Here is a 26137-nt window from a genome sequence, read left to right on the forward strand (position 1 = left end):
TGCGTGTTCCTGCGCCACGGTCTCGGGGCCAGCTTAAGACCCATCTTGGGTGAGCGTCTACGTCTCACCTTTTGCCAGCCATCTCTTAGTGTCAGTGGGGGCTTCAGCTGGGATGACCGTAGGTCGGAGTCGGCCGCTGATGTGTCCTCTTCGTGGGGGATGCCTAGCAGGTTGCAGGTGTCTCGCAGGGACCGAAGCTGATGGAGGGCCCCTTTCCATTTGAAAATGAGCCTGAAAGGGTGTCCCCAGGAGTACGGGATCCCGTGGTCGCGCAGAAAGGCGGTGGCCACTTTGAATGTCCGTCTCTTCTGTAGTGTGATTGCCGATAAATCTTGAAAGAGTTCGATTGTGTGGCCCTGGAAGCAAATGGGACGGTTTTGACGTGCCACCTTCAAAATGCGCTCCTTGAGTGGGTAGTAGGGCAGGAAGGCCAGGATATCTGGTGGGGGAGCCGGCGCTCGGCGTGCAAGACCCACCCTGTGGGCCCTGTCGATGCGGATCTCAAAGTCCCCAGTCTCCCCTAGTATGTCTGTGAACAGACTCTGCAGATAGGCCGTGATATTCTCCCCCTCTGCTTTAGAAGGCACATGTCGGACCCGTATGTTGTTGCGTCTCGAGCAGTTTTCGAGATCCTCCGTGTGTGCCTGCAGGTCCGTGTGCTGGTCATGGAGCCCGATAATTTCTTGCTGTAGGAGTTCCACCTCTTCGCTTCTGGCTTACCCGGTGTTCTCGACCTCTGCCACCCGTTCTCCAAGCTCGTCGATGTCGCGGCGCAGTTCCTTGTAACCTCCCGCCATTTCCTGTTTGAGAGTTTGAATGTCCTCTCGTAGTGAAGTGAATAGGGCCTCCATGAACGACTTAGTTGCAGGGGCCTCCCCCTCGTCTCGGTCCTTCTCTTTAAGGGGAGGCGAAGTCGTCTGTTTATTTGGGATCTTTTCCCTCTTAGTTGCGCCTTTAGCCAGTATTTCTGGAATGGTGCGGCCCGCTCTACGGTTGGAGGCCGATATGTTCCGTCTCTGTGCTGAATCTGGGGAGCTGCCACTAATCGCCGGAGGCTTGATGAGTGCCCCTCGAGTCTTCACTCTTGGCCCCGGCGTCTGCTCCCCTCGCTCGCCCCCTGGTGATACTCTCTTCCGACCCGCGGGGGGCCCACGGCCGCCCAGCAGCCGCCGTGCCACAAACGCGCCACGTGGCGTGGCCCGCTGCAACTGTATACCGAGGGGTCCTAATTTCCAGGCCCTCGCGAGCCCCCCCGCTCACTCCTCGCCTCCGTGCTGGAGATCGCCAAGCCGGGGCCCCGGGTAGTGCGTCTCTCCGTCCGGCTCTGCTCCCGGCTCTATGTGCTCTCCACACGGCAACCGCTGGCCAGATCTCCGGCCCCCGCCGCACCTTCCTCTCGAGATGGGGTTAGCCGTGATGCGGTGCGATGCTGGTCATTCCGTGGGGAGAGACCCAGTCAGCCGCCCCGGGGGAGGCATGCCACGTGTCGTGGCCCGCCGCAACTGTGTGTCGGGGGGGCCTTTCCCGCTGGGCCCCAGACAGGCCCTCACTCTGGGGGGTCAACTGCACACCCCTTGAACTCCAGGCCTTGGGAGCCCCTACGGGTTGCTCTACACCCCCGTGCGGGGAGTCGCCCAATTCCAGCGGCGACCGTGACTTCCTCCGCCGAGTAGGCCCAAGCCGGGGCCTCAGGTGGCGTGTCTCGCCGCCTGGCACCGCTTCTCACCTCACGGGCGACCCGCCCGGCCGCCGCCGGCCCGATCTCCGCTCCGTGTCTCACGTCCCCGGTATCGCGAGTGGAGGGCCAGCTGTATCTTGGTGCGACGTCTGCCAATCCGCAGTGACGAGCTCCGTCAGCCGTCGTCACCCCACTGGCCGGGGTCGCTGCGATCTCCTCCCCCGGCCTGGTGCAGCGTCCTTCGGCTCCACTGGATGCGCGCCTCGGGAACCGGCGCGTGCGGTCTCGCCAGGGGCCCCGACAGGTATTCCGCCTGAAGTAGGCTACTTGTAGAGCAATTAGGGGGTGAAATAATGTGCAGTTATATTGTGTTGGGGGTTTGGGATGAGGAGCCTCTTCGTGTCGCGTCCGCTCAGGCCGCCATCTTGGCCACGCCCCCCCTTCTTTTTTTTGACAGTCTTGTGTAAATGTGGTGTCCAGCAATGATGCAGTGGCAAGGAAATATACGCCCTGATGAAATTGCCTCAAGTGGTAAAAGGCAATGAAACATGTTGGTTTGTGGGTTTGGGCTGTATGATTAGCAACCTATTCCCCTACTTCTTTTAACCAGTTAGGCTGCACTAAGTTTAAAGAATAAAGTGACCAATTACGGGCATTCCTAACTTTATAAGACAATTTTTCTTGGTTTTCTTCTCTTTTCTCCCTTCTTCACTGCACTTGCATTCACATTACATTTATGTTTGGACACTTTCTTTTGAGGCTTGATGACCGCCGATGATGAGAACAGGGCAATTCTGGTGAGTACCAACCAGATATTCCGATGGTGGTGCGCCCGTGAGGGGTCATCTCGCCTCTTCACACTTTTTTTAGGCACAGTAAGAACACTATTGTTTATTCTTTGTTTGACTGTCAATATGGGATGCTGGTGAATTCTTTTAAATTGGCCTATAAAGAGTGTGCTTTCTACCCCTACTAGCATTTAAGTGCGGGGAGATAAAATAAAGGATCATATTTGATTATATGCATACTTTTTGAAAGAATATAAAGGCCTATTTAGGACCTGGTCACTTGTGTTGAATTGACTTTTTGAGTGGAGGGCGACCAGGTTTCCTTTTCCCTCTGTGCTCCTTTTGTTGAGTAACCTAAAAAGTTAAACAATGGAAATGTTCATGAAGAAAGGAAAGAAAAGAAAGAAGGTGGGATAAAGAGATTTCATTAATGTAATGCTTCCAACATATAGAAAAACAAATACAAATTATTTTTTTACACAAATAAGTACAAAAATTAAAATACTAAGAGAAATATTGTGAACAATAATCATATTGTGAACAATGATCATTTTATATTGTAATTCAAATTCAATTTGAATGTTCAAGGAGGCTTTTTGACTTCATCAGCGTTATTTGACTTATGACTTATGATACGGACATGAATACTTTCTGGAAAAGAACCGCCTCATAGAGTTCAAAATCATATCTTTTTCTACATTAGCAATTAAGTTATAAACTTGAATTCGATCCACTTTGTGGTTAAACACTTCTCTTTCCAACAAGCATCACAGGACCACTTATTGTTATTTTCCCGATTACTGATAATGTTTTAGGTTGCAACAACAATAAATATTTTTACAATTTTACCTTCGAAAGGAAAAACATACCACGTCTAAATCATGCTGCACAACAGGGCATTTTTAGGTGTAGCATTCATTAAGGTTTGACCAGCCCTGAAACCATAAGTCCTTATCTTTTGGGAATTTAAATGTCATATGGAAATAGTTCCAGCAGACCCATCACAAGACCAGTATCAATTAGAAGATGAGTCAATTGTAGTTAGAGAATATGTGCTGATAAATAATCTATTGATGTAAAATACAGTGGTCAGGCCATGTTTGTGTATCTAATCTATTCAGGTTTTAACTCCATACTTTGTTCCATAAATTAACTGAGCATAATGCTTGAAGGTCCATCTCTCAGATCAGTTCATTTACAGTTTTATTTCTGATAATAGTAATTGAGATCAATGATAAACAGCTTTTAGAAACCATGGGTGGAATTGATCCTTGGTCTAAATCTAGATTATTATCTGCAACAGACGCCAGAACAAACAGATAACATCTAAAAGGGTTAAATATGTTTATTATAGTGGTTTTGAGAAAACCAAGAAACACACATTGTTCCTGATACTCAGAAAATGCATCTAAAAATTATGATTACGTCATATCTTATGTTGAAGGCCCAGAGACAACTTTAGCTACTTTTCTGTTTGTGACAACATTTAGAAACATATTTAACAAAACATTAAAGCTTGATGTCAGAAATTCTGTCTTTAAATAAGTATTGTGTCAGAGTGAAGCGAGATGGTTTTCATTTGATCTCAAGCAATACTAATATTACATAGGTAGGTGTACAGGTTACTAACTCAACTAATGGTATTAGCAACCTTAATTTGGAGACAATTTAGAAACATCGGGTTTTACCGTTCACGAACGCCTGATTCGGTAAATCCCATGGTTTGCAATTGTAAAACCCTTTTTGAAATATACTAAGCCCATTTAAGGATTTAGAATTTGGAAGGGGGATACCCTTCTGAAACTTTAATACATCCTTGCGGTATGTATTAAGTTTTGCGACCAAACGTAGGTTGCAAAACATTATTAGGAGTCGGTAATCCAGTAGCAAACGGGAAGGAGTCCCCAAGGGGACCTTTGTGAATGTGAAAGGAAAATGGGCTGCATTTAAAAAATTGAAAGATTCCTTTATCTAAAAGCTATCACAGAAACGGTAGTCTGCTGACCTCAAAAGGAACCACTTTTACCAAATGTATTATTTTTGATGGAGGTTTAATATATTTTATATTTCTGAGATTTAGGGCCTGATTTAGGTATGAGCGAATGGTTTACTCAATCACACTGGTGACGGATATCCCTTCCGCCAAAATATAAATGCCATAGAACAAAAAGGAATTTATATTTTGGGTGACAGGCCCTTAGTCTCCAATATTTTTGTCCTATGATGTAAATATTTGCTCCTGTTATTTTCGTTCCCATTTCAATATTGTCATGAAATATACCTATTCTTTTTTTCAAACATATTGAAATAACTTTATCACAAATTTTAGGGAACTCTCAAAAAGTGTTTTCACTCTTTAACTTGAGCTTCCTAATAAAAATACTGATCTGCTAGATTATTTAGCTTTCTCCCTATAACAAGCGCAGTTTTGATTTAAGAGAGATGTTATTGTAGAGATACACATTGGGGTTCATTTACAAAAAACTATTATAGCGCTTATTTCATCTTTAAAAAAGTTCAAATTATGTCCAAGAAACCCAACATTTTCATTTCTCTCCTAGAAGTTATACATGCAACATTTTACGTCCAATAATTTAACGTAATTTACTGCTAAACGTATCTGGTAAAGATACATTATTTTCTTATTTCTAATGGTGTCACAAATCTGGTAGAATTAACAGACTTCTCTTCTGGAAAAAAAACTACAATGAGAAGGTATTAAATAGGATAATTAACATTCCGTTATACTAAATGCATTTTCTTAGCACACAGAGGTATTTCCCTTAATTGATCACAATTTTCCAAGGAATGTTCTGTGCTCAAATGTACAATTAAGGGGTAAGAATACATATCCTCGGCCACATGCCACTCACAGCTCAGCTTTACAGATGCCTATTTGATTACAAATGATTATGGTTTGAGCTTAGCTTAAACCTTGTCCACAGTCAAATAAAGTAGCATAAGCTCAAGAGTGTGAATTTTGCAGCCATAAATAATGTCTTTTGAGGTTTTCCAACATGCAATATGGTGTCAGCGATTCATTGCAATGTGTAATTTGGCGGATGAGTGAAAGGAGCATCGCCTGCTTAACTGCGAGTTGCAAAGACACATCAAAGGTATTTCACCACAAATGCAGTTGCAAATAATTTATCATATCCAGATACCCGAGTTAGCGTAGTATCTGTTTTGGGAGTTGCTACATTTTTATTACCTAAGGATAAAAGTGAATTAACTGTTTTAAATATTTCCTTAGGTGAGTTTTCAGCTGCTCTGATTTTATCTGTAAAGAATGCAGTTTTAGTCACCTGAACCATAGTTCAGGTGATACTCCTTTTTCTATAAGATTTTTAGTTATAGTTCTTCTTACATTTACCGGGGTGAATATAGCATCCGGGTCATTCTGTTGGATAGTTGTGTCATCCACTACGAGCTGAGCTGCTATTCTAGCTCTCTCTGTTTCGTCTTCACTTACTGTAATTTTTACTAACAGAAAGCTTTTGTTGCAGATCAAGTTTCAAGGAAACAAAGATTAGGTGCACAATATTTTGGAACACTGTATCCTTTAACGTTGACTAAACCAGAAACTAATAGATAGGAATCTCTTCCTACTAAGTTCCGGCAGATTTGAACCTTTTACCCACTCCAGACGTCTTTTGGAGTTTTTACGGTAAAAGGGTTCTGTGTGAAAAAGCACGACTGAGTTACTCTAGTGTCTTGCGTTAGATTATCGCCTTACCAAACGTTGGGCGCCATGTAGTGTAGTTCCTATATTCCCAATAGGCTCTGCGCATTGGAATCATATAAACAGCAGTGTAGACGTAGGACTGAGGTCGACTAGGTCTCTACTGACTATATTAGACTTAATTAGTTTCGCCAGCTAGCTCAGAGGTCACTAGAAACTTTCTCGAATCTTCAGGAAAGAGTTAACTCTCCGGACTTAGACAAGAAGGGATTAGCTTCTGACAACCATATAACATGACAACTATGCTCCCTCAGAATAAGAGTGTATCTCTAGAGTCATGTGAAAACAATAGACAGCTATTTTACTCAGTCAATCATGCATACTTAGTTTCACCAGAGTGCAGAGAAATAGAGAGACAGGCGTTTTCAATAAAAGGTGTTATTTATTGAGCAGTCTTCTTTCTCATGCAAGAGAAATGAAATGCCACAATTGGAATACTTAACATGAAGTAAAGTGCGTACAGTAAAAGTAGTATTATGAAATAATACTGTAAAAGCATTGATATGGTTTCTTAGCCATATGATACTTTAAAATTGATAAAATGTATACATACATAAAAACATTGACTAACGTACTCAACTGGTGCTTCTAAATACGCCTACCCCAGTGTACCTGACCTAAGCCTAATACGTGGGAAGGAGTAAGTAAGTAGCAGTTTAAGTTAAGTTGGTTTTGCCAAGAATCTGAATCAAGAATTCTCTCAAGGGTTTAGTCAGCTCCGTACCTTAGTAATAGAATGTGGGAGGTCTTGTATCTCTCTCTTCAGGACTCGATCTCCCAGCAACCCGCAAGGGCGGCTGGAAACACCGGAGCTGGAATCTTCTCGGCTGGAGAAAAAGATAGCGTCTTTCTCAGTGCGTCAAAAGGGAGGGGCGGCTTCCGTGGGCTCTCGCATCAGCTGGGCTCTCGGGCAAGTAGATAGCCGCTCTGCTCCAAACCACCGTGTGTTTGCTTAAGGCAACGTTGGTGTATTTATACCTGAAAGGTGCCGGGTTTGACGTAAGGTTGGACATAAGACGTCACTAAGAACTAACAGTTCTTTCTGGACTCTAGGAGTTCTTGTGCAAATCAAAACAAGAGCAGGGGGATTTCCCGGGGTGCTGAAGGCTTGGTTTGTTTAAAGAACGCGTTGTACTTTCTAGGAGTCTAGGGGAGTAGCCTTGCCGTATTTGGACTGCATGGGCTATTACTAAATATGGATATGATTCTTATGCCTTTAATAGGATATTATTTATTATAACCATATAAGGGCATAAATCGGGAATATCGAATTAGGGTCCTAGATAGAAACATAACACCCACTCCCCGTATTAATGTCCATCATTACTAAAACTAACCAATATTAAACATATAACAATGCATGTGTGTTTTCCAACCCACCCAAAAATACATAATTCGCATTTGAAATGGTATATGGTAAATACACGAAAATGAGTATTGGTACTGTACGCTTTTCAAGCAGTGTCATCATTCAGTTAAATGCATATATATCAGCTGAATGAATTGCGAAAATTACACATGAAATGGCTCTGAATACAGAAAAGAAGGTCGAGACACATATTTATACAAATGCTGTACATGTGCTAGAGGCAAAATATTGTCTCTAGTATCCTAAAAATGGAAGCTCTGTTCTCTAAGAATAGTTCTACTTTAAGCAGAGTACATGTACCAGAAAAAGGGTAAATATTTTGGAAGTGAAAAAAAAATAATTTCGCTTTCAGGGGAAAAATAGTTCCAAATGTTTTCAGTGGCTGTGTTTATCAAATTGAAGGCCAAATTCAGAGTTCAGGGAATGCTGTGTGCGTGTTGTTTTTTTTTAAAAGTTATCCTCATTGACTGGAGAGAACATCATATCAGACAGACTCGCTAAAAATTGGTCAACAACATCAGGTGAAAGTTCGACCAAGTTTGAAAATGCCGAAGCAATGCATGTGTGAGAATGATTGCTATCATCGATGTCAGGATCAGCAATGCTCACAGAAGGTTGTACCTGTGTGGTGCTGCTCTCATCTCGTACTCCACTGCCACATACTCGTAGTGGTGAAGTCTCAACGTGAAGTCCCCTCTGTGACTACGGAAGCGTTTTTCAATACTGCCAACGCCAGACCCAGCTGCAAACCCAAGTCTTCCAGTTCTTTCATGGCCATGGCACACAAAGACACTGGAGGCAACACGCCACTGAGTCATCTGCTGCTACAGCTGGCGCAGCTGCAATACCTCTTTATTGTGTACTTTCTGACACGAATTCACCCTGTTGTAGGCAGGATCCAACATTTCCTCCAGTGTCAGAAATTGTGTCAGAGGCAGACCACTCTCGCAAATCTACCCAGACTTAACAGTGGAGACGAATGTATCCCTTCTGGGTTGGGGAAGCCATATGGGAGAGATGGATATTAGAGAACCCTTGTCACCGTCAGAGGCCCAACTCCACATCTATCTGTTAGAGTTACAAGCATTTCGAATGGTGCTGAAGGCCTTCCTGCCTACCAACAGAGGGGGACTGTTGCAAGTTCTCATGGACAACACAGTCAATTATGAGGGCCTCATCAGGACGTGACATACTTGAACTTGTTTGACAGCGAGCAGAGGATTCACTGGCTACAGGTGTTTGGAACTGCGGAGTTGAATTTGACTTCCTACCGAGTACACTGGCCAGTGAAACAGAAGATTCCTTACTAAGGTGTATAGAATAGAGTGTGATAAGTATATGGGCGAGTCAGCAATGTACCGCTCTGATTAGACCATGATGATTAACTAAAACAGTCGAAATTTCGACTATTCAGGGACTGTTTCACATGACCTATGTCTCCTGAGAATCAGCTTTGCTTAAATTGTATTGTACAAAAGTCATTCACATTCCTGTTTCTGAATATAATATGTGGATCTGATTGTTTTATCATATCACTTTCAGCTTGAGCACTGCGCTGACATTACTCAGAAATGTATATATACACTTGTTGCTGAGAATACAATTTGAATTTTTAGAAGTGGAAAAGGACTCATCTGAATTTTGTTCATTTAAAAAAGGTGAATTAACCTCTACACATGGCCTGCATATGTGATACATTCCTGTGAGATAATGAACCCACGAACCCCTGAGGTTGTTCACAATGAGAATGGTTAGTGCTCATATGTGGCTCCGCTTGTCACTCTGGAGCAGAAAGATGTTGACACTGAGTTGCGCAGCGGGACTGCTTTAAAGTTTCAGGATCCAGTCTGGTGCCTGGGGAATATTCCCAAGGTGAGGAATTAGCAGGTAAAGGAGTATCCACCAGAAACAGCGTTATCAAAGGCAAATAACTTGTTTGGTATGTTTTACTGCTGTTGTATCTCATCAAGAAAATTATGTATTCAATAATGTTAACAAAGTTTACAAAACACTGCACCCAAAATATATATTTCAGTCTTATGTAAACAAACAATGGTGAGTAGAAGCCTTTTGGTTCTCGTACATTTTAGACAGAAATAATGTGAATATTCTGGCAATTAGTTGATTTTGCAAGCACTAACATTTCTATGAATCGAGTAGTGACCTTGAAAGTTTTGTAACTTTCAGGTACTCAAACTGCTCATTTTTTGGCAATTTGTTGACTATTTTCAATCCCACAATTTTCATTTGAGGTTGCACACCAGTAGCCTCAGTCGTACTGCAAGATTTATATTGATAAATCCTATTGCAACTACAATTTTTGCTCTTTTATGTAAAGTCAGGTTGCATTAGAAGCTTTTCTGCAACTCAGGATTGATTTGGGTTCCTATTCCCCTGGTGTGGATGGATTTCTCATGTTTAGTGAGACTGACTTTCTTCTCTGACTAAAACATTTCTTGCATTCAGAGCTCATATAAGGCTTTAGTCCAGTGTGGGTTCTCTCATGTCGAATTAGATTGTATTTGTCAATAAACCTTTTCTGACATTCAGAACACCCTCAGGCTTTTTCCCCCGTGTGAGTACACTCATGTCGAATGAAAAGCAGTTTGTAAGCAAAGATTTGCTTGCATTACAAGCACTCATAATGTTTACCCCAGTATGGGATCTCTCATGACATGTAACACTGTCTTTCAGATAAAAGCTTTTCTGGCATAAGGATTTTCTCCAGTGTGGAGTTTCTCATGCTGAGTGAGAAAGCGCTTTTCTCTGAAGGTTTTCTGGCATTCAGAGCACTCATCCCAGTGTGGAGTCTCTCATGGCTAGTGAGGCTATGCCTATCAAAGAGGCATTTCTGGCATTCAGAGCACTGGTAATGTTTTATTCCTGTCTGTGTTTGCTCATGTAGTGTGAGACTGCGTTTAAAATTGAATCTTTTCTGGCAATCAGAGCAAATTATTTTGGACAGTGTGTGTTTGCTTATGGCGCTTGTAACAGTCTCTACCTCTGAAACGTTTCTGGCACTTAGAGCACTGATAAGGTTTTTCCCCAGTGTGGATTCTCACATGTTCAGTAAGAAAAGATTTACGGCTGAAACGTTTTGGCCATTCAGAGCACTGATAACGGTTTTGCCCCAGTGTGGATTCTCACATGTTCGGTAAGTAGAGATTTACGGCTGAAACGTTTTGGGCATTCAGAGCAGTGATAGCGGTTTTGCCCAGTGTGGGTCCTTGTATGTCTAGTAAGTCTTCTTTTTTCACTGAAACATTTCTGGCATTCGGGGCACAGATAAGGTTTTTCCAAAGAATGGGTTATTGCATGTCGAGTAAGTCTCGATTTGTTACGAAACCTTTGCTGGCATTCAGGGCACTGATGAGGTTTTTCCCCAGTGTGGGTTCTTGTATGTTCAGTGAGTCTTCTTTTTTCACGGAAACATTTCTGGCATTCGGAGCACGGATAAGGTTTTTCCAAAGAGTGGGTTATTGCATGTCGAGTAAGACTCGGTTTGTTACGAAACCTTTGCTGGCATTCAGAGCACTGATAAGGTTTTTCCCCAGTGTGAGTTCTTGTATGATCAGTGAGACTGCTTTTTTCACTGAAACATTTCTGGCATTCAGAGCACTGATAAGGTTTTTCCCCAGTGTGGATTCTTATGTGCCGAGTGAGACTGCTTTTTACAGTAAAACATATCTGGCATTCAGAGCACTGATTAGGTTTTACCAAAGAGTGGGTTATTGTATGTCGAGAAAGACTCGGTTTGTTACAAAACCTTTGTTGGCATTTAGAACACTGATAAGGTTTTTCCCCAGTGTGGGTTCTTGTATGTTCAGTGAGTTTGCTGTTGTAACTGAAACATTTCTGGCATTCAGGGCACTGATAAGGTTTCTCTCCAGTGTGGGTTATTGTATGCCGAGTGAGAGTGTTTTTGTCAATGAAACATTTCTGGCATTCCGTGCACTGATAAGGTTTTTCCCCAGTGTGGGTTCTTGTATGCCGAGTGAGAGTGCTTTGGCCACTGAAACATTTCGGGCATTCAGAGCACTGATAAGGTTTTTCCCCAGAGTGGGTTCTTGCATGTCGAGAAAGACTCAATTTGCTACAAAATCTTTGCTGGCATTCAGAACACTGATAAGGTTTTTCCTCTGTGTGGATTCTCACATGTTCAGTTAGATATGATTTATCGCGGAAACATTTTTGGCATTCAGAACACTGATAAGGTTTTTCCCCAGAGTGGGTTCTTGCATGTCGAGAAAGATTCATTTTGCTACAGAATCTTTGCTGGCATTCAGAACACTGAAAAGGTTTTTCCCCTGTGTGGATTCTCACATGTTCAATTAGATGCGATTTATTGCGGAAACATTTTTGGCATTCAGAACACTGATAGCGTTTATCCCCAGTGAGCAATCTCACATGTTCAGTGATATGAGATTTATGGCTAAATCTTTCTTCCCCAGCTTGTGTTATTTTGTGTTGAGTGAGGCTGGGTTGAACACTGAATTTGTTCTCATAGTCTGTGTTTTTACAAGATTTATTTCTAGTGCTAATGTCACCAAGTTTGTTTTTCTTTTGCTCATATGCCATGCTTGGAGTGAACCAGATCCTTCCTGGAGTCCGGCTTGTTTAGAAAATGGTCAGCATTAATCTCTGAAACAAATCATGGGCAATCTCCTTAACGCTTGAATTGAGCAAAATTTGTCTGGAAGTTGCCCTATAAGCACCTGTTGAAAGGTTTCTTGTAGATAATGGTCTTCAGGTTATGACCTCTCCGGCAGCAACTTATTTTGTGACTGATGTTTTTTTCACACTCATTTGTATAGGTTCTTAGCAAAGCAGTGATAAAGGTGTTAGTTGGATATTTAATGATTAAATGTTAAGTTCCATTTTGCACTGACGTAATGGCAGTAACCGAGGGCGTTAGAAAGTGCACAGTACTATTGTGGATCACCAGTCGCAGAACATCAGTTCCTTTTAACCTTCTTATACAATGAGCAAAGTTTGTAGTTCTGATGACAGGGATTCACATTAGATATAGCTCCCCAGTGTTCACTTAATCAGTTTTTATATTTAACACTTCTACATATACTCCTGCACAACAGATAATGCTAATCCAATTTACATAGAGTCATCACAGAACAGTACACAATAAAAAGGAAACATTTATTTGAGATGGTCATGGACACAATGAAGTGGTGTATCTTTAAGGGAATTGCAAAAGAGAGGCGAGTGGTTTGAGGTGTTATATCCAGAGGCAGATAGTCTCGAGTTTTCACTGGTTAAAAACGGTTGTTGAGCAAGAGTGATTTTTAATCTCAGTGCTTTTTTCTGTCGGATGTGTCGGCTTCAAAGTCTTCTTTCGGCGTCTTTTCTATGATGGTATGTAGAAGAAACCTTTTGCAATAACTTTCTGTTATGCACCGTGTGCTTCCTCTCTGGAATTAGATGAGGCTTTAGATTAACATTTATTCTGTCATGCTGAGGCAATTCGTCTTTCTGATAATATTTCAGATGAGCATGCTGAAGTGGTCTTTCAACATTATTTCTGATGCTGTGTGCACAAATATGGCTTTGCTCTGGGTTAATGAAATGCAAAATTAGAGACTTCACTTACAGGTATAGCACTTTTCTCAGCTCCCAGGTCAGCGCAACACCTAGATTTTAGAAATTCTTCAAACTTAAAATGCTGGATGTCCTTCCGTTTTTCAAAATAATCCTCCTTGTGGCACTGACATTCAGTTGCCTAGCGCTAAACCTTGCGTTCTTGGCACATAATTTCAATCACCTGTAGATTTAAAATTAAACAGTTAATAGAAGTAAATTTCCAAAAATATAAGTTACAAGTCAAATGAATGCAGAATTGGAGAACTTTGATAAATTTTAGCTCTTTTTCCGACACAGAAGAGCGAAGAATTGTAAACTGAGAGCACTCGGTTGTAAGAGTGAGAATTTGTAAAATTTCCAACATTTTAATAGACTCGCATAACTTACATGTACCCTGTGGAGTTGTAACGCAGTATCCCAGAGTCATATGGACTGGCACAAATCATCTATTTATAAAAAAAATACTATTCATTCATTTGTAATGTAGATTTCTGGGTTGGGAATGTCCCCTCCATTGACAACGGGCGTTTTCCCCTGTCGAAGTTGCCAACTGCATGTATCTGTTATCCTGACTTTTGATTTTTGGCCTCGGCTTCACGATAATCTATTGTGTGATGCGAGCCCTATGCCTAGATCTATCCCTCAACTAACTGAAGCGCAAAGAAATTAAAGTGTACTTTCATGTGTTAATTTTATTCCAGCTGATTATCAGTTGTTAGGTTTTTCTGACACGATTTTTCCAGATGGAAACATTTGACGGAAAAGCTGCAAAAGACTTTGTCTGCAGCAGTAACAACCAAGACTTGTGCTATCTTTTTTTCTAACTGGGGGAACACACAATGCTTTGCCCTGTTAGACCAGATTCCCCTTCCCTCCCCTACTCTTGACACCCCCAAAACCAACTACATGAATGTATCTACCACCTGCTGGAAACAGGTGGTAAATATTAGTGAGAAAAACCCTATGAAATGGCAAATTGCGTGTGGTTTGAAGACCAGAAAAATTTGCTCCTCATGGCAGTTCCCCATTCAATGGCGTCCACCTTGCACCTGTACGTTACTGGGGAAATCTATCACAAACTAAAGGAAACCATTATGTGAGAATTTTCTGCCGCCCCAGTACTGTGCAACTTGTAACAAGGGACTATGAGAGGTCTTGGACCGGGCCTGTGACCTGGAGGGTCACACCAAGTGTACCCTTATTTAAGGCAGAGGACTGTCACGGGTTTAACAGCTAGAGCAGTGGTAGCGATGCACCCTGTTGTAAGGATCAATAGCCTGATGAGATCTTTGCATCAGGATCACTGGAGTGGGGTCCTACTGACGCACCCATGTAATGCTCTGTTTCTATGTCCCTGTCCAGGCTTTTGAGCTAACATCTCAAGTGCGTGTTAACCATGTTGGTGGGTGTAGCCTGTGAGGGGCATACACAGAATGTGAGAGTGTGCCAGAGTACTCTACATCTCCTTTCTGCCAGTTGTGTATACAAGTGGGACCATCTAGCCCTCTTGTATGCTCCAGTTCAAAGTCCTCTGTTACCAAGGAATAAAGTGCTCTGCAGAGCACTCAGGTGCTTGCTTGCCAAAAGGATTGGTGTCTGCCTGACAGTCTATCCAAGTTGAAGGGACATCACAAGTAGGCTGAATTGATTGCTGGTGTGTCTCCCTGCAAGGGCGGGTTGAATAGCCGCCGGACTCTGCAGTACCTTTCACGCAGCCTCATCTTCTGGGAACCGGACCGACGCCTCGCGGCACCCGCTCCGCGGGCACCACTCGTCTCCTTGGGTCCCCCAGTGAGTGTGCACACAGGACTCGAGCCACAATCCACCAAGGCTCGTTGCGGGACTGCGAGGACCAGCGGGCAGCGCGCCAACCTGCCACAGCTGGTCCTCTTCCCGCCGCTTCCTCCCTGTGCATTTAAATTGGGGGCTGGACATCGGCTCTGCGTGTGTCTCCCTGCAAGGGCGGGTTGAATAGCCGCCGGATTCTGCAGTACCTTTCACGCAGCCTTATCTTCTGGGAACCGGACCGACGCCTCGCGGCACCCGCTCCGCGGGCACCACTCGTCTCCTTGGGTCCCCCAGTGACTGTGCACACTGGACTCGAGCCACAATCCACCAAGGCTCGTTGCGGGACTGCGAGGACCAGCGGGCAGCGCGCCAACCTGCCACAGCTGGTCCTCTTCCCGCCGCCTCCTCCCTGTGCATTCAAATTGGGGGGCGTGTTCTCCCTTCTAAGAACTATATAGGTGGACCTACATTTCCGGCCCGCGGGACGCGCGCGGATGCGCATGGGCGAAGACCGGGCCAAGAGCGGGCCCGTTTGTGCCCGTTCGTGACCGATCGTGTCCGGGCCGGGCCCCCCCCCCCCTTGTTTTTTCTAATACTCCTTGACATCCTTAGTGTGGGGAGATGTCCTGTCGAGAAACCAGGAGCAAGTCGTCTTTAGCCGGAGCGGCTATTACTGGAGGTATGGAGAAATTTCTGATTAGAGCTAATACCCTCATTGACACTGAAATAAACGTTCTCGAGAAGCGTTTATCAAAGGAACTATCTGCCTACAAAAGATCTTCCCTTGGTACTATGGCTAATGCTAAAACCCCCGACCGGCTTACAGAGACTAGTAATAACGCCACGGTGGGCCCATCCTTAACAACTACTGAGACCAACCCGGCGTAACTTGATCTGGACATATTGGTTAACGAAATTCTTCCAGAAATTGATATGGTCCTTGATATTAATGTGCCCATTCCCTCAGATTCCGCTGTTATTTGTGATACTATATCAAATGGGGTTAATGACGGGGCTGCAACCAAAAGTAAAAGGCCATATAACTCGAAATCGGGTGGCAAATCAAAATCTGCCAAACATCAACATGATACCCTTAATCCAACACCAGGTTCATCCCAACCTTTACCTAGCTTGGATTTTTCTTTAGAAACCCTGGGAGCCCTCTTTAAATCTTTTTTATTCCCCCTAGAGTCCAAACTGGAACGCATTGAACTTCGTCTGACTAACATTGAGAAAACCTCTGCTGCTATTCTAGCTAGATTCCACAAGTCTAATATTCTCTCTAATCCCTCTAACCCCCAAATCACCCCCACTAATCTAGGTCCCCCTCTAGTGAATACTGCTGTTCCCTCTTTGCAACCCTCTATGGGCAATCTAGCCCCGATTCAAAGCAGCAATTCTAACATTCCTTCTTTGCTACCAGTAGGCCCAGTTCAATCAATGACCACTACTAACGGGGCCACATTCAACGATCATATAGCTCCCCCACCCCCTGATAAGATTGTCCCTAGACCACGTAGGCCTGACCTGCCCCCTGAAGTCAATTGCTTCATGGTAGTTTTGGCCGGTGTCCCTCCCCTAGAGGTTGGAGAAGCTGAGACTTTCCAATCCCTCAAAAGTAAAGTCTTTAGATGGCTGAACTGGAATAGACCCCTCCCGGCCCACCTTCATAATGAAATTATCATGGTTAGAAGGGTACCTTGGCTGGGTAAAACCAGAAAGTTTATAATTGGGGACTGTATCACTGTGAGTTTGAGACCCCAGGACAGTTTTGCACATATGTGCCGGGTTTAATAGATCCCTCGATTCCACCATCCAGACGCTGCCAGTGTCCTTCTTCTTTCCCCCTATCCATATGCATCATGATCAAGGCCGAGGTAATTGGACGAGGGTTGAGCGGAGGGGCAGATTTCGTGGATATGAAGCAAGACTGGTCTTGTTGCCTCTGGAGACCCCCTTCTGCGATTTTAACCGATTTAACTGTCTTAACGGGTTAGATGGAGTCGACTGACTACCTCCAACTTATGTCTCAGTCCCCACCCTCCCTGCTACTGGTAACAGTTTAGTAGCAGCTATGGGTAAAAGTTTATCCATCACTCCTGCACCCGTAATGTCCCCCACCGCTACCTCGGTACATTCAGTATCCCAGGGAACTGACCCCCCTGTTAACAGTTTAGTAGCAGCTATGGGTAAAAGTTTATCTATCACTCCAGCCCCCGTAATGCCCCTCACCCCTACCTCGGTACATTCACTATCCCAGGGAGCTGACCCCCCTGTCCCTTCCCACCCTCCTGTTCCTACGATCTCCTCCGTTGCCATTATGCCATCATTGACATTTTCTAGTGTACCAGAGGCTATTGAACCAGCCTCCTGTACCCCCGGCTTCAAATTTGCCAACTGAAATATTGCTGGCTGGAGCCGGCAAATGTCGTCCTTGGGCTGGAGCGAAATCCTTTCCGAGTTTGATGTCTTATGTTTTCAGGAGACGTGGGTAACAACTGATATCATCTTTGATGGATTTGTGTCATATAACAACCCGGCACAAAGGTCTAATATGGGCAGGGCCAAAGTGGAGCTAGTAATCTTACTTTCTGTGAACCTCCCTGTCCGTGTGAAATTGCACCAGACTGTGGGTTTTCACTCGCAAATTTTAAGCCTGGAACACAAAAGGGGTCATGTAACCCTGTTGATTAACCATTACAACAATTTGTTCGATGCTTCAAATACCTCAGTTGTGGATGAGTTGGGTTTAGCAGTGAGTAATATCTGTAAAGGTATCCATAAACCTCTTGATATCATCTGGGGAGGGGATTTCAATATTCGTACCTGCCCCCACTCATTCACTAGAATTTGCGGGTATGACGGGGATAATGGGGAAAATCGGGCACATTTTATACACTCCCCTTATGGTGACTCCCTTAACTCTTTTATGCTTAACCAGGATCTACTGATACATTCCCCGGCCACAGACCATGAGGGTAATCCAGTACCGACTTTTGTAGGAATGAATATGGCCTCTGTTATTGACCATTTATTAGTTTCTGTACATATTGTTCCATTTTGTACGGTTCCTACTCTTGTAGATTTTGGAAGTCGCGATCATAATGCCATCACCATGTTGATCTCTATCTGGGGGTCTCCGGTTAACATCCAGCGTACGATAGTAGAAGACTTAACCCCCTGTAGGCAGAACGGCATCCGCATTAAATGGTGTGTGGATAACTCCGAGAAGCTGCAGCATAAAAATTGTAGGAGCGGGGTCTGTAGCAATACTTAAATGTTTGGATCCAGAGGCATCCTCTCAGTGTATTATAGCCGATTTTGAGGAATTAGGTACTATCATAAAAAGATCCCTTACCATCACCAAAGGCTTATCAAAGAAGGCAAATGCCAGTTGGTATGATAGTGCATGCACCAAATCCCTCCAAGAACTTAAGCGGGCACTCTCTAAACAACCCAGAGACAGGGAGGCCATTACATACCTCAGGCAGACATACAAACAGCACCTAACACGTAGAAAACATGAGCTAAGGGAGCTTGCCTGGGATGATCTGACTAAAGCTGCAATACTGCATGATAGTAAGCTCTTTTGGAATACGGTCAACAGCCCTTTTCTTGTAAAGGAAGACTTCCCTATACTATCAGCTCAGGTTAGCGAAGATAATTGGGTTTTATATTTTACAGAAATCTTTGACCCGGCTGGGGAGGACTGTGCTAGCTCTTCTGCCGCCCTGTATGAACCTAAGCTATCCCTGGGTATTACTCTTCAAGAAGTGGATATTGCCATCAGTCAAAGTAAAGGGGGGAAGGCAACGGGACCGGATGGGGTCCCGGTTGACCTGTATAAATCCAACTTGGCACTTTGGAGCCCGCTTCTGACCCAGGTGTTTAATGCCTCAGTTAGGGATAGTACACCATCTACCTGGAGTGAATCCATAATTCTACTGATCTACAAGAAGGGAGATAGAGGAGAGGCTAAGAACTACCGCCCTATCTCCCTTCTGGATTCCTCACTCAAGATTATGAGCAGGGTCCTACTGATGCGATTGGAGGAATGGGCGGAGGACAATAAAATTCTAGCTGAATCTCAATATGGCTTCCGTAAGGGTCTTGGGACAACAGAGCAGTGTATTAATCTCGATCTTATCATCGGGAAATACACCAAAGTGAAACAGGGCTCTTTATTTCTCTGTTTCGCTGACCTCTCAAGTGCCTTTGATCTAGTGGATCATACTTTGTTATGGTCCACTCTATTGGAAATGGGAGCCCCTTCAGCAATATTATACTTCCTGGCCAGACTCTATAATAAATTATCAGCCCAGATCCGCTTTGGCCAGGCAGGGGAATGTACCAGGAAAATCAGGGTTAAATCGGGCATAAGGCAAGGCTGTGTGTTGGCCCCGTTGCTTTTCTCCCTTTTTATAAACTCTATGGAGTCCGAATTGAAGAGGGTACAGGCAGATTCCCCACAGGTTGGTGGTTCCCCTGTGCCGGTCCAGCTATATGCTGATGGTACGGTTCTACTCTCGCGTACCCCGAATGGACTCCAAAACCTTATGAACTATTTTTACAATTTTATTAAGGGGAGAAAACTAAAAATTAATAACTCTAAGACCTTCATTATGGCCTGCGGGAAACAGATGAAACTTTCTAAACCATTTCATTTTAACAATCACAGAATAGAGGTAGTGGACAAATTCTGTTATCTCGGCATAACTTTTAATAACAGAGGGACTTGGGCACCAGAGATTTTAAACGTGAATGCCAAGATGGGCAAAAGCTCCTCCGGAGTATTCCGCTTTGCATCTAAATTAGGTAGTCGTCGCATCCCTGACATGTTAAACATCTATAGGCATAGATGTGTATCTATTGCCTTATACGGCTCAGGTGTATGGGGCTACTGCAACCACAGGGATCTGCAAGTTACAGAGAACCAGTTCCTTAAAAGACTCCTTTGCCTCCCCTCCTCGGCATCCACTGAACTGAGCCATAGAGAGGTGGGGCTGGACTATCTTTCAGATCTAACGGGATTGAGACTTCTTATGGTCTGGAGGTCAATTTGGGCTTAGGATGAGACAGGTTTTACCAGGCAAATCATTTTAGACTGCCTTCGGTTGGACAATGTCCGTAAGATCCCCTGGTTAAATTATGTTTCATCTTTTTACAGTGAAATCTTTAATCTTGATATTTTTGATGAGCCCCTGAGCGCTATCACTGTACCTAAAAAGGAGCTTAAAAACGTTTTTCTAGGGACCAAATCTAACTTGCGTAGTGTCCAATGTAGCCACTTGTCAACCCATGTTTTCTACCATTCTAACATGTCGGTCCATTCGGGCATGCCTATGTATTTAAAAGCCATTACCAAACAATCTCATCAGTTTGTTCTCACTAGGTTGAGATTAGGCATTGGCCATAACCTGGTGGCCTTCCCACAGATGAAAATTTATAGCCCAACCCCTTGCCCTTGTGATGGCTCAACAAAGCAAAGCACATTGCACTTTATGCTTATTTGCCCTCTTTACCTGCACCTTCGTTTATACTATCTCAAACCTGTTTTTAAGAAATATTCTGTGTTCACTACTGCCCAAGCGATGAAATTGTTATTTGCACTCGATACGTTGGACATTTGTTTTTTTACCGCTACCTTTATACTAAAAGCTGTCTCCCATAGGAAAAGCCTGGTGTTTTAACCTTGTTTTTTTTAATAAATATTTGACTGTCTGGGACACTTCGCTTCGTTTGCTGCCTAAGCGCATAGCTGGACCTGCGCTCATCTGCTCACCTGCCGTATCAGCTCCTCGAAGCTCGCCGCACCCGCTCCGCGGGTGCCGCTTCGTTGTGGGTCTGAGAGCTGACTGTTGCTTGCTGCTTGTGGGGGCACTCCTGATTGAATCTGGTGGTCTGCAACGCTACAGGGCTGCGAGCGTGCAGGGACTACCTGACCCAGGTGTCCCTGCAAGACCGAGTCGAGCTTCCGGTCCGCTCTCCCTGTAGCTCCACCCCCCGCCCACTGGAGGACCATTGAAATCAGCTGGATAGCCCTGGACCTTTGGGACACTTCGCTTCGTTTGCTGCCTAAGCGCATAGCTGGACCTGCGCTCATCTGCTCACCTGCCGTATCAGCTCCCCGAAGCTCGCGGCACCCGCGGATGCTCACCTGCCGTATCAGCTCCCCGAAGCTCGCGGCACCCGCTCCGCGGGTGCCGCTTCATTGTGGGTCTGAGAGCTGACTGTTGCTTGCTGCTTGTGGGGGCACTCCTGATTGAATCTGGTGGTCTGCAACGCTACAGGGCTGCGAGCATGCAGGGACTACCTGACCCAGGTGTCCCTGCAAGACCGAGTCGAGCTTCCGGTCCGCTCTCCCTGTAGCTCCACCCCCTGCCCCTCTCCAATTACTATAAACAGTGTTTGGTCTCCCGCCACCCCCTGCCCCTCTCCAATTACTATAAACAGTGTTTGGTCTCCCGCAGCGCGGGACGCAGCTCGGGCTAAGACCGGGCCAAGAGCGGGCCCGTTTGTGCCCCTGCGTGACCGACAGTGACCGGACCGGGCTACTCCTCTAAATCTTCCTGCCGTCTAATTTTGTGTGGATCATGGTCGGACGTGAAACCAGGAGTAAATCCCTGTTGGCCGGAGGATCTCATTCTGCCGCAGGAGGTATGGAGAAGTTTCTTACTAGGGCTAATAACATTATTGACAAAGAAATTGTCACACTGGAGAAACGATTGTCCAAAGAACTAATGACTCTTAAACGTTCTAGTATGGGCCCCTTAGCCAACGCTAAAACTCCAGAAAGACCTACTGACTGCTTGCCTGTGGTGGATGCACAACTTTTACTTCCTGATTCTGTCCCTCCGCCAAGAGTAGATTCTGTTGTTATATCAAATCCCTCTATTATTGTAGCTGATTCTAGCCTTGTCTCTGATTGTGCAAATGTTTCCTTTCCCTCTGTAAATGATGGAAACACTACCCACCTTACCACTCAGGGGGAGAAAGAAGGGGCTATTAAGAAACGGAAGAGACAGTATAACAGAAAGGGTAAAAATACCGGGAGGGCATCTAAAACAGCCAAAATAGATGGAGAATCTGTATTGTTGAATACCAACCGTGAAGGGTGCCCACCCAGTAACGATATCTCTATGGATAAAATTGCTACCCTACTTAAATCTATTATCTTTCCATTAGAGGCCAAATTAGATAGGCTTGATTTCAGAATGTCTAATATAGAGAAATCAACTGCTATTCTTTTAGCTAACTCCACCAAGCCTAATAGTTCTTGTCTCCCTCCTAGTATGCCCACTCCCCAAATTATTCATCCAACTACTGTGTCCCAAATTCCTGTTTCAACGGCCGTAAGCACCCAACCTGTTCCCCAAGTCTCTAATTCAGCTAGCCTAGTTGCCCCACAGCTTATTCCAGGCCCCCTCCCAGGTTTGCATATCCCACCTACACTTATGTCTATTGATACCCAAGGGCCCCCATCCAAGGATCTCAAAACTCCAAGAACTAGACGGCCTGATCTCCCCCCGGAGGCCAACCGGTTTATGGTAATCCTGGCAGGAGCACCTCCATTAGATAGGGGTGAAACTGAAACTTTTAGTTCCCTTAAAAACCAAGTTATAAAATGGCTTAATTGGAACCGACCTGCACAATGAAGTTATTATGGTGAGGAGGGTACCATGGATTGGTAAAACCCCAAAATCCATTAAGGGAGATTGTATCACTGTCAGTTTTAGAGATCCCCGTACTGTGTCTTACATATGTGCGGGTGTTAATAGGTCATCAGATTCTACTATCCAGACTCTCCCTGTCTCCTTTTTTTTCCCACCTATTAATCCCATGTATTATGATGGAAGTAACGACTGGACTAGGGTTGAACGTAGGGGAAGGCCTTTTCATCCAAGACACCCCAAATTGCCCCAATTTCAGACCCCGCAGAACACCTTCTGGAATTATAATCGATATAGCTGTCTAGATGGGCTTGAAGGAGTTGACTGACTACCCAGTGCATATACCACTGTTCCCCCTCTACCCAATGAGACTAATTTTTTCGATAACGGGGATACTGTGGAACATAACATCTTGCCGGTAATGGGTGGTATAATAACTCCTGATTTACCCGATCTGATCCCCTTAACTCCAGATAAACCAACTGAAGTCCATCTTCCACCGCCAGCCGGGGTTATTGCTGATAGGGGATGTACAAGTATATTGCTTTCGCCCATGATTACTCCTTTAGAAGAGATATCTACTCCAAGTGACCAAGGGTATTCCTTGGTGAGCTGGAATATAGCTGGGTGGCGTCAGAGAGCTTCGGCTCTAGGGTGGAGGGAACTTATTCTTGGGTTTGATATTTTATGTTTACAGGAAACATGGTCTACTATAGACATTCACTTTGATGGTTTTGTTTCTTATAATTGTGTTGCCCAGGAATCCGTTATGGGGAGGGCAAAAGGGGGCCTGCTTGTTCTAATATCGGTAGATCTCCTGATAACCGTAAGATCATGCTCTACTGTTGGCACACATTCACAAATTCTGGAACTACAAGTCAAAAAGGGTAGGAACACCTTACTGATCAATCATTATAATAATACATTTGATCCTACCAGTACCCTAGTCGTGGACGAACTGGAAGCCTATCTGAACAAAATCTGTAACAAATCCCACAAATCTTTTGACATCATATGGGGGGGTGATTTTAACATCAGAACGTGCCCGCACTCTCACACCCCAGTTTGTGGGTTTGATGGGGATTCGGGGGAGAATTTAGCACATTTCCAACACTCCCCATATGGGACTTCCCTTAACAGCCTTCTGTTAAAATTTGACTTAGTTATCCACCAACCAGCTCTTGATAACATGGGCAATATTGTCCCAACTTTCAAAGGGAGGGATACTGAGTCTGTTATTGATCATTTGATGATCTCAACCCCTATGGTGCCATTTTGTACAGTGCCAATCATTAAGGACTATTGTTTGAGCGATCATAAAGCTCTAACTATGTCTATTCTTACCTGGGGTCCCAGAAATACGCCTACAGGCAGGGTCGTTGATGATATTGTTCCAAGTAGGCCTAACGGAACCCGGATAAAGTGGTGTCCGGAAAAATCAGAGAAACTACATAGTACAGCTGTGGTAGGTGGTTCCAGACAGATACTCCGCTGTCTGGAAATCAATGCCCCCCCTATGGGTATTATAGCGGATTTTGAGGAACTTGGTATTATTGTTAATAGAATTTTTACTAACAATAAGATCAATACCAAACGGGATAATGTTGGCTGGTTTGACCAAGCTTGCACAATGGCGCTAAAAACTCTTAAGAAGGCGCTGTCTAATCTCCCAAGAGACAGGGAAGTGGTCAAAACTTTGAGGTCCAATTATAATACAGAATTAAAACGCAGGAAAAACGAACTCCGGGAACAAGCCTGGGACAATTTGGATAGTGCCGCAGCTCTCCGGGACTGTAAATTGTTTTGGAGTACAATTAATGCCCCATTCCTCCAGAAAGAAGATTTCCCAGTACTTACCGCACAAGTAAGCGAAGATAGCTGGGTCCGATATTTTACCGGAATTTTTGACCCTCATGAGGAGTCTTATGATAAAATCTGTATGAATCCCTTGTTGACTTCGCAGCCTTGGGAATTACCATCCGAGAAGTAGTCACGGCAATTAATTCCAGTAAAGGAGGTAAAGCCCCAGGACCCGACGGGGTCCCGATAGATCTTTACAAACACGATCTGGCCCTCTGGAGCCCATTATTGACCCAGGTCTTTAATGCTGCCACCGATTACTCCACCCCGGCAACTTGGAGTGAATCAATTATTATTCCTATTTACAAGAAGGGAGACAGAGGGGAGGCCAAAAACTACCGCCCTATCTCCCTTCTAGATTCCTCCCTTAAAATCATGAGCCGGGTTCTACTGCTACGCCTGAAGGAGTGGGCGGCCGATAATAATATTCTGGCACAATCCCAATATGGTTTTAGAAAGGGCTTGGGGACCATTGACCAGTGCATCAACCTCAACCATTTAATAGGGAAATATACCAAGGTTAAATCCGGCTCCTTGTTCCTTTGTTTTGCGGTCCTCTCTAGTGCCTTTGACCTGGTGAACCACTCCCTGCTGTGGACAACCCTTCTCGACATGGGAGCACCCTCAGCTATTATCCATTTCTTAGCTAGGTTATACTCCAATCTTTCAGCCCAGATTCGATATGGTCCAGCAGGAGAGTGTACCAAAAAGATTATGGTCAAATCAGGCATTAGGCAGGGGTGCGTATTGGCCCCCTTGCTTTTTTCCCTTTTTATTAATTCTATGGAACAGGAATTAAAACAGGTCCAAGCTGATGCACCGCAAGCAGGAGGCCTAGCTATTCCAGTGTTGTTATATGCGGACGACACTGTTTTAATATCCAGAACCCCAATTGGCCTCCAGCGGCTAATGAATTGTTTTTATGATTTTATTCAGGGTAAGAAACTTAAAATTAACAACTCCAAAACATTCATAATGGTTTGTGGCAAAAAGGTGAACCACCTTAAGTCTTTTTATTTTAAAGAAAACAGAATTGAGGTTGTAGATAACTTCTGTTATCTGGGCATTACTTTTAATAGTCGGGGCTCATGGACACCAGAACAAATTAACATAAAAGCCAGGAATGCGGAAGGCTTCGCTAGGTGTCTTCCGTTTTGCCAACAAACTGGGCAGCCGACGGATCCCAGCAATGTTAAATATTTATAGACACAGATGTTCATCAATAGCGCTCTACGGTTCAGGGGTATGGGGGCACTGGCCTAGCAGAGAATTGCAAACTCTGGAAAATCTGTTTCTGAAACGGTTACTCTGTTTACCACCATCGGCATCTACCTATCTGGTCCATGAGGAACTAAGGATGGACCATATAGCCGATTTAATCGAATTGAGACCTCTCCTGGTATGGAGATCTATTTGGCTGAAGGACGAAACAAGTTTCACAAAGAGCATTATCAAAGATTGTCTGCTTTTGGATAATTTCAAAAATATACCATGGATAAAGTATGTGACCACTACCTATAAAGAACTCTTTGATTTGGATGTATGTAATGACCCCGAAATTGCAACTACCTTATCCAAAAAGGAGGTGAAAGAAGAATTTTTGAGGGTAAAATCCGATAAACGGAAAGCTGATACAAGTAATTACTC

General features: G+C 44.3%; 1 protein-coding gene across 1 annotated transcript; it reads right to left on the reverse strand.

Moving 5' to 3' along the window:
- Positions 1-7800: 7800 nt before the first annotated feature.
- Positions 7801-13288, reverse strand: LOC147737433 (uncharacterized). The gene is made up of 2 exons (XM_086929466.1): positions 13183-13288; positions 7801-13003 (listed from the first exon to the last, which is right to left on the reverse strand). The coding sequence occupies exon 2, from the start codon at positions 12153-12155 to the stop codon at positions 10683-10685; it is 1473 nt and encodes a 490-aa protein (XP_086785592.1). The 5' UTR covers positions 12156-13003; positions 13183-13288; the 3' UTR covers positions 7801-10682.
- Between the last annotated feature and the right edge of the window lie 12849 nt (positions 13289-26137).

Source organism: Lissotriton vulgaris, chromosome 1_1 (assembly GCF_964263255.1).
Source record: "Lissotriton vulgaris chromosome 1_1, aLisVul1.2, whole genome shotgun sequence".
NCBI lineage: Eukaryota > Metazoa > Chordata > Amphibia > Caudata > Salamandridae > Lissotriton > Lissotriton vulgaris.